General features: G+C 39.1%; 1 protein-coding gene across 2 annotated transcripts in view; it reads right to left on the bottom strand.

Annotated features, from left to right (window-relative positions):
* Window positions 1-4,878: 4,878 nt before the first annotated feature.
* The window catches only part of LOC148017221 (ubiquitin fusion degradation protein 1 C-like), a 39,346-nt gene continuing 34,369 nt past the window's right edge, over window positions 4,879-9,855 (bottom strand). For both annotated transcript variants that reach the window (XM_087662423.1, XM_087662424.1), the window contains one exon: window positions 4,879-5,134. In XM_087662423.1, the coding sequence (XP_087518549.1) occupies window positions 5,039-5,134 (96 nt within the window). In that variant the 3' untranslated portion in view covers window positions 4,879-5,038. The remainder of the gene's footprint in view (window positions 5,135-9,855) is intronic.

The raw sequence follows: 9,855 nt of genomic DNA, 5'->3' as shown, positions 1-9,855 counted from the left end.
CATAAGCAAAATAGTGAAGATATATGACTTGGCATTGATTTCCTTTCACAATTTCTTCATGGAGATAAGTTCTATATATTTATGCCTTTCAATTCTATGTGTTGTCCTTGCCAATTAAATTCCATTTACATTTGCTTCAAGCCTAAAGTGAACTTACCAAGTGTCTTTAACCAATTACATTCAACAAAAATGTCAATAGACCCCATATCCAAAGTGATTAAGTCCACTTATATTCTGCAAGAGGACGATAGTTGAATTGAAGTACATGGACACACTTCTTTACTAGACTCATATGCACCATTGGCAACTTGTATCCGCAAGGAAGAATCCATATCAATGGGTAGCAACTTCAGTCCCTTCAAAGATTTGGTGTTGACAAAGCTATGAGTGTTGCCGTATCCACTAAAATATGTACAACCTTGTCATTAATGAAACCTTTGATTCTAAGTGTACCTTTCCCTTTGCAACTAGTCCATGTATCATGTGAGATGGCACACAAGGAAGCATGAGAATCATGAGTGCCACCCGGATCAAATGGAAATCCATCCATGGGATCATAGAATCCTTCATTAGTACTCCAAAGCGAGAGATTGACCATCCTATTGATTTATTACACAACACAAAGCCCATCAACAAACCTCCCTGTCTCTTGTCCAAGTTTGAAAGGGAAGAAGTGGAGCATCAAGTCAAAGAATTGTTGCAAATGGGTTTAATTTAGCAAAGTCAATCATAGTTTACCTCTCCCATGCTCTTAGTCAAGCTTAAAGATGCAAAGGTCTTCACCAAAATAGATCTTTGATCGGGTTATTATCAAATTCAAATGAAAGAATGAGATCAGTTCAAAACAGCTTTTAGGACTGAAAGAGGGCTATACCACTTCTTGGTTATGCCACTTGGACTTTCCATTGCACCCATTACTTTTCAAGCCCTCATGAATAAAATATTGTAGCCTTTCTTATTCAAAACAATCCTTGTTTTCTTTGATAATATCCTTATCGATAGCAAATCTAAGGATGAGCATTTGAAGCATATACGAGAGGTCTTTGACACATTACGAAGACACACACTCTTTGCCAAGATGACTAAGCGTTCTTTCATGGAAGATGAAGTTAAATACTTAGGTCATATTATGGGAAAGTAAGGCATTAGAGTGGATCCCAACAAGGTGAAATGTGTTAAAGAATAGCCTACTCCTACGAATGCAACTTCTTAGATTATCATCCTTTTATAGGAGGTTCATCAAGAATTATACTCATATGGTAGCACCATTAACAGATAGACTCAAAAAGGATGCTTTCTTTTGAAACTCCATCATCGATTAAAGTTTCAATGAGTTGAAATCTCTCATAATTTCAACACCTATCGTTATATGCCCAGATTTCTCTAAGGAGTTTAGCATATATACGAATGCTAGCAGAAGAGGAATTGGGATTGTTTTATGTCAAGATCATGGAGTCATAGCTTATGAGAGCCGAAAGCTCGTCAATTACATGTTTATAAGCAAGAGATGTTGGCAATATTGAAAAAGTGACATCATTACATCTATGGCAATCATTTCAAGGTCAAAAGCGATCATTGTGTACTGAAATACTTCCTTTTACAACCAAATTTGTCTCTCAAGCAACAAAAATGGGTTAGTTACTCTTCAAGAATATGACTTTGAGATATCTTATATGGCTAGAAAAGACAATATGGTGGCATATACATTATCAAGAATGTGGGCATGTTCTATCTCTACCATTTCAACCGTGCATAAGAATTGGATCCATGACATTCAAGAAGAGTATTTACTTGATGAGCAAGCATCCAAAATGATGAAGGAATTTCAACAAGACAAAGGAGAAGAGTATCCAAATTATAAATGGCATACGTCTTTTATGGTATCAAGGATGGGTTTTCTTGACTTCTCAATTCTCTTTCAAAGACCACATTTTGCAAGAGATGCACTCTTCACCTTAGTGGGACATCATGGTTGTTCAAAACATTTGATAATATTCATAAGAGCTTTTATTGGAAACGGATTTGGAGAGATGTTAAAGACTATGTCATGAGTTGTCTTTCATGTCAACAAAATAAGGATTCCATACTTCTACCCAGTGGTTTACTTCAACTACTACATATTCCTCATGGAAAGTGGACTGATATTAGTATGGATTTCATAATAGGATGCTCAATTTACAGCAAAGAAAGTGGCTCATGAGTTTATGGAATGTGTCTTTAAACTTCATAAAATATCAATGAAGATTATGTCCAATCATGACACCAAGTTTATGGGCAGCTTTTGGAGGAGTTTGTTCTCTTCTATCAGGACTATTTTGACTCCTAGTACAGCTTATCATCCACAAACGAATGGGCAAACTGAAAGAGTCAACAAATGGCTAGAAGTTTATTTGCATCATTATTGCCATGACACAGAAAGCGCATGGGAGCATTGGCTTCATCTTGCAGATTTTGTTATAATAATACTCATCACATGAGTAATGGAAAGTCTCCTTTTGAAGCATTATATAGTTACAAAGTTCAAGTGTCTTTCGCATTGTTTCATGATGATGTAAATCCTAATGATAATAAAGAGTTAGAGAAGATGGAGGCTCTTATGAAGCGATGCAAAGACAACATTGAAAAAGCTCAAGAGACAATGAAAGCCTATGCGGATGAGAAAAAAAAAACATGTGGAGTTTGATAAAGGTGAATGGGTTTTCTTGAAGGTTTCAAAATCTCGTAATGCTTCTCTTAAGGGAGGACATAATAAAGTAGCCCATAAGTACTATAGTCCATACCAAATAGTTAAGAGAGTTGGGAATCTTGCCTATCAACTTGATCTACCTTCAACTACACGCATCTACAATGTCTCTCATGTATCTCAACTCAATAAGTATGTTGGCCCTGAAATCCAAGTTTTTAAAGCATTACCTTCCCTTGATGAAGATGGTTTGATCATTTTTTAACCTAAAAAGATTATTGGTAAACGAGAGAAAGTTCTAAGAAACCGAGTTCTTGTGGAGTATCTTATTAAGTGGAAGGGTTTACCTATGAAAGAATCTTCTTGGCAACATGCTTCATATTTGAAACAGTTTCCATGGCTTCTTCAAGAGGATAGTTCATTCACTGAACAATAATCAACTTGTAATAAATTTTTGTTATAAAGTTAAATGCTTTATCTTTATCAAAACTTGATTTTGATAGCATGACTAGATACTATATATTGTCCTCTACATTTCTATACCTCACGTGAAAATTAAACACTTTTACTTCAAGATATGACCAAATGTATACTACAGTCTATTTTAGACAACCTACAACAATCTGTTCCATTTACATGATCTTTCTTCATTGACTTATTTAGTCTTTTTCAACATGAACTCCTATTTCAATATGACTTCATCTATTCCAAACTATCCATGTACTCATCCTTGTATCATGTTTCCAAATTCAAATTTCAAGACAGCTCTTCTAAGCCTAAATGGCTTATAATAGAGCAAAAGTGTCTAGATGTATTAGCTAATATTTAGCCTACTAGGGTTAAGTATTAAAAGCTAAGTTATAACTAGCCTAACATCTTTTTGTCATTTTACAACATTACATGTTTGAGATCTCAACTTCCCACCATCTAAGAGGGTGCATACTCTTGGCCACCATAGCTTGGGGTGCATACTATACTGCAGCCACTCATCCTTTGATTCTCAACCAACATTGGCAATATCATTTCATGCCTAACCACCTTAGCTATGGTTTCTTGGCAATCAAGTCTATTTCTTATATTTTCAGTTTAATGGCTTCCTGTGAGAATTAGCTTCTTTACACCTCATATGGAATGCGTAGTTTGTTGATACCCTACAAACCATTTGTTAAAGGTTCATATGTAGCAACCCATTTCAACATCAATTACAAGCACAAGTCAACTTCCTCCCTAGTCAAGGATGACCGTGTTTGACAAAGCCATGGGCTTGCTCAACACCTCAACTATAAGATCAGCATCACTTCCTACAACAATTTCCAAGTGCACCAGCCTACTCATACAACCAATGGCTAATAACCTCTAAGAGATTTAGGCAAAATCATAAACACGGTACGTATGTATGGATTTGTCTAATGTTGCTCTTGGCTCTAGTTTCTACATGTTCTAGACTTTAGAACAAGAAAAGTGAGATGGATATCCTAAACGTCCAACTTGCTTGTTAACATCAAGTTGATCCATTACCACAACCCAAGCTCACTCAAACCTTACATGGATCACAACCCAAGCTCACTCCTCGAATCTTACATGGATCACTACTAATGCAGAAGTGCAATTAGCTACTCAATTCAGATACAAAGTAAACAATGAAAACATAAATCCAATCATCAAACCATTGGGCATAAGGACATCATCGAAAGCCAACATGATCCTCATTCTCAATACCTTGCATATCATACTGCATCAACAACAGCCACCAATCTCATTGTTACGAGCACGGTTATGCTAACAAGAACCTAGAATCACATTCAAACCCTCTGCCGTGACCAAAAACAAGGAAGCATGCTGCACAGTAACTGCGTATAGTGTCCACAAGCTCAGGATTGAAATTGGGACTTGAGCCCCTAACCTATGTTGCAGACTGCATAGAAGTTCCACCAACACAATATGTTGCATTGTAACAAATAAATTGCATTGCAATACAGGCACAGAAGGTGTATGTCTAGAAGATTTAACAGAATAAAAAGAGCTTTGCAGGTCATACTATTCTATTATATATAATTGACATGCATATACCATCAAACCCATCAAAATCCAAAACACTGCTGGACAGTAGTTTCTAATCACGGGTGATTCAAAATTACAGTAGCCAATGAAACACCACAGATATACTTCAGAAATCAAATGCCAACCATTATGGGAAATCACTTTTTCGCAAGACCAAGAACTCCAGGTTGAATTGAACGTGCAAGCTTGCACCCATCAAAATTCTTACATTTTCGAGGATGTACATACAATTCTTAGGAGCCAAAAATTATGGTATAAATTTGCAGCTTGTTATATATACAACCATCAAAACAATTAGCCTCTCAATGAGTACTTCTTCCCAGTAAAAGCTTGAAATTTAGGCTGATCTTCTTTTGAAGCCTCCTTTTCGGGTTCTTTAGGTAGTACTGGCTGCATGACAACAAATAAGCATTTTATGGCATACTATCGATACGGTGATTGTTCACAGAATATTCTTATGTCTGAAAAGTAGTGAATGTGATATGCAAAACAGAAAACCGGACACTCATTTAACCCACCAGAAGTTGTGGACATTTAACAGAAACCTCCTAAACTGGAGCTTCCTATATCCCCTCTCCCAGTAATCCACATGGAACAATTTCCCTGTGATCGTTCTCATACAATGTCGAGAGATTCCATAGGACAAGGCATAAATGGCATTCTCCCTTGCATCAAAATGGGGAGATAGGAGATGAAAGCACACATTTATGGATGCTGTTACAAACTATAATGGCCTTGATCATTGCCTAGTGAAGCATGTGTTAGTTAAAACAACGACATTTAGTGTGATGCAGATACAAAAATCACAAATGTAAAGAAAGACTACTTCAAAATGATGTATGCAGCTGCAACAACAAGGAGAGCGCCTTTGATGTCAGGTCTCTTTAGAGGTTACTGCTTTCTTTTCTGTCACAAGCTCTGTGAGGTGCAAGTCTTGCTCAAGCAGCAGCTGCATCAACTCGCTACTTGCCATGAAAAAATCCCTGGACTCCTCTTGGCTGCTGCTGATGGAGCTGAATTTGTTTTCCAGATGATGTCCACAATCAATAAACACTTGTTCAAATGGCTACAATGGAGGGTTCCACACTAGTTTCCAGATAGTGTGCAAACTTCAGCCATTCAGAGAATGGTGTCATAGGGCAACAGGACTGGACTAAGTTGAAGATGGCCCATTCTGTGCTTGAGCACCGAGGGTTATCCCATATCCTTTGGGCTGGAGCAGTTTCTACTGTGGTTCATATGCACAGCAGGTCCCCAAACATTGCCTTGCAGGATATGACTCCATACAAGGCTTTCTTTGGATGAAAGCCTTCTGTTGCCCAGTGTTTTGTGCACATACTGACAAGAAAAAGAGGCAGAAGCTCGATGCAAAATCCAAGCAGCACATGTAGGTGAATCCTCAGGTACTCCTGTTCAAACCCCACCTTCCAAACCACCCGTTGCTTCCAGGTTATCTCTCTGCACTCTCCTTCTTGTATCACCATCCCCTCCCTGTCATCCCTTATCTCTCCCTCTTTCCCCAACTTCTTCCAACTCAGCGTCTTCTTTGAGTATCACTCGGCCTTCAAGGGGGTTCTCCCTTGCATTGATGAGGATCCATCATCAGCTACATGTGAACCACAAGTACCATAGGCTTCTCAACCTCCTTCGCAGGATCAGCAGCCTTATATCATCCCTCGGTGGTTTCAATGGCTGATGCAAGAAGCTGGGGCTACTTGTTTCCCAAAGACAACAGAGGAACCCCATGGATCAGCCAGCTTACAGCACCAGACTGGAATTTTTGGGGAAAATGGCACCTTGGACAAGCATAAGGAAAGGCTAGTTGTGAAGGGTTTCCGGCAAAACCCAGGACTGAACTACTTAAAGACTTTGCTCTGCTTGCCGAAATGTCTATCATTCAAACTATGTTTGCACTTGCAGCTCATCATCATTGGCCCTTGTATCAAATGGATGTGAAGTCCAGAGTCCTCAATAGTTTCTTGCAAAACAAGCTCTATGTTGATCAGCCTCTAGATTTCAGTGTGCCTGGCAAAAAGTATCGTGTATATCACTTGTATAAGTCTCTATGGCTCATAGGGCTTGGTATCATCAAATCAACCACTTCTTCCTCAAGCACAATCTCAAGAGGTCTAGTCATGACCCCAATCTCTACTTTCACTCATCCTCTATGTGGATGATCTTGAAAGGTAGCCATTACCGAGCAAGTGAACGTACATGGGGTGATTTTGAGCAAGGACAAGAGTTTGATATGACCGACCTTGGCCTCCACTTGGTCTATCAACTACCTCAAGGCATCTTCATATCCCTACACTAGTACATAGTCGAGCTTTTGACAGAGTTGGGCATGGCTTCATGTAAGCACATTTCATGCCCAATGGACTACATCAGGGCATCTTAATATCCCAGCATTGGTGCATGACCGAGCTATTGACAGAGTTAGACATGGCTTCATGTAAGCTCATTTCATGCCCCATGGACCCAAAATACAAACTTTCTATTGTAGGTGATTTGTTAGCAAATGCTACCCTTTATCAAAGCCTTGTTGGGTCTATTATATGGTTCAAACTTCACCCACACTCCACCCAACACTATTGTTGATCTTTCTTTGATAGAGGTAAAGTATCGAGCTTTGTGTTCTCCCACTTAGGAGGCAATATGGCTCTGCCACATGCTTGCAAAGATTGGATTCCCATAGGTATGACGACTCAACTAAAATAATATTATGTGCCCTACCATCAATGAAATGAAATAATCGTACAATGTCCTCAAAGTCTTATGGAATGGAAACTGCAATCTGAGCATATAATATCAAAATACAGGCAATTTAAATGAATCCTCCAAACAAAGATTAAACATTGGATAAGTAGGCTCATCAAGATGGCTTAAAAACTCTACAAGGACATCCTTTGAGTAAATGAAATCAGCTACCAACATTTGACTGATACAAGGAACCGCAACAAATGAAGAGCTCAATATTATCAATCACTAACGAATACATGCTGATTAGCCTCTTGAACAACCCCAAAAATGCTTATTTATTGTAAAAACCCTAAAACAGGGAGTAGTTTGAGAGAGTTAAAATGAGGAGAGATTCTAGGCTGTTGAGGCCCGAACTTTCTATAAATAGGCATGCTGCCCTCCATTCAACCCAATCTCGGTTTTGCAGGTCTTATGTGACCTAGCTCCACTGCCCACACCCTGCTCGTGGAGGACATCTCAGCCGAGGCTGCCTGACATTGTCTCTATCCATCTTGCACCTATTTCTAGCCTCCATCACGCAATCTACATTGATTTCTGCTGCATTTGCTGATCAGCCACATCGCCTATAGTTGGCGACCTGCTGAACTGCTACGTTTATGATCTGCTACTACTGTATGGACAGCCACATCATCAAACCTGCATTTTGCTGTCGTCAGCCTGCTGCGTTTGCGGTTTTCTCTCTCTTGCTGCATGTCTGAAACTGATCATGCATCTCCTTTGCTGCACACTTAGACACAGCATTACATTTCACACAGCATGCCAAGGGGTTCCCCACACTTAGGCACAGATTTTAGGATCTCTCATTTCTCTTATCCAACTAGTGTCTCCATGATGGAGGCTTGTCCTTCCACACACACTTTCAGGCTATGCCCCCACAGGGGCAGCATCAAGTATGGAGCATTTGATAGCATAGTTCGCCTCTATGGCTTTACCTAGTGGACCACCTGCTCATTCTATAGTGCTCCAGTCAACATTTGGATAGGGTTTACATATCCCAACGCCTCCACCTCCACTAGCACCTTATGGAAACATTCATATTCTAGTGCCTCTACATCAATTGGCACTCATTCGACGCCCACAACCTATTTCTACCTACCCTCCTCCTCCTCTTTCTTTATCTCCTCCACCTCCATCATTCTATAGTGCTCCAGTCGACATTTGGACAGGGTTTATATATCCCAATGCCTCCACCTCCACTAGCACCTTATGGAAACATTCATATTCTAGTGCCTCTACATCAATTGGCACTCATTCGAATCATGGAGGTGTTTTTTCTAATTTCTAATCCCAACCTCTCCATCATTTTCGAACTCATAATGTTGACAGTGAATCCTGTGTCCACAATAGCATGGTTTACTAATATTCCATGCTACCCTTGGACAATGCTTTTCAACATGTTCAAACCAATCATCTCCTACTCGCACTATTCCCAAGGGGTCAATGATATACCCAGTGTGAATAATCTTCTTAAATTCTTTACACACTCCTGGAGACAACTTAATTAACTATAGGAGGTTTACATCTGGCTTAACTTCATAAAGAGAACTTGCTAAATCCAATTCACGATAGCTAGCAAGAGCTCACTTTTCTCGCCAAACCATTCACTCCTTTGGTCTTTGAACTGGCTTTGGTACCTCTTTCTTGACTTTTGTTAAATCATGTTTCAACAAATCAAAATACTTTTGTTGATTGTCAGACCAATGATACACAACACCTTTCTTTAACAATTTCGTCAACGACAATGCAAGCAATGAAAATTTTCTCACAAATTTTCTATAAAAGCTAGCAAGACCTAAGAAAAAACGTAACTCATGCACATTTTTAGGGATTGGCCAATTCAAAATTGTCTCTATCTTTTTAGGATCAACAAGAATATCATCATAAGAAACTATGTGACCTATTCAATTTGGGTTTGAAAAAATTCACTCTTGTTAGGATTAGCATACAATTGATTCTCTTTCAACAATTGGAAAACTAAAGATAGATTTTCACAATGCTCATTCTCATTCTTACTGAAAACCAATATATCGTCAAAGAAAACAATCACACAATTCCCAAGCACGCATTTAATGATAAGACTAGCTTTAACACATCTAACTATACTACTTGGTCAAATCTAATGAGGCATGCCTTTGACTCCCATAATCTATGGAACATTGTGCAAGGGTTGAAACCCCACCAACCTAATCCCACCCTTGTTCCATACGAGGTTGTGCCCTCATGGAAGGCTAGAAACACCTCTGCTATTATTGAGCCAATGCAAGGCTTATTGCCTAAGTTTCACTCTTTACTTCAATACTTTGACTTAGCATCACAACACTGGGAACACTTGACCCGCTATGCGGCTTGGG

Source organism: Lygodium microphyllum, chromosome 22 (genome assembly GCF_053477565.2).
Source record: "Lygodium microphyllum isolate KBCC chromosome 22, Lygodium_microphyllum_v1.1.10, whole genome shotgun sequence".
NCBI classification, from domain to species: domain Eukaryota; kingdom Viridiplantae; phylum Streptophyta; class Polypodiopsida; order Schizaeales; family Lygodiaceae; genus Lygodium; species Lygodium microphyllum.
This window is presented reverse-complemented; position numbering and strand designations above follow the sequence as displayed.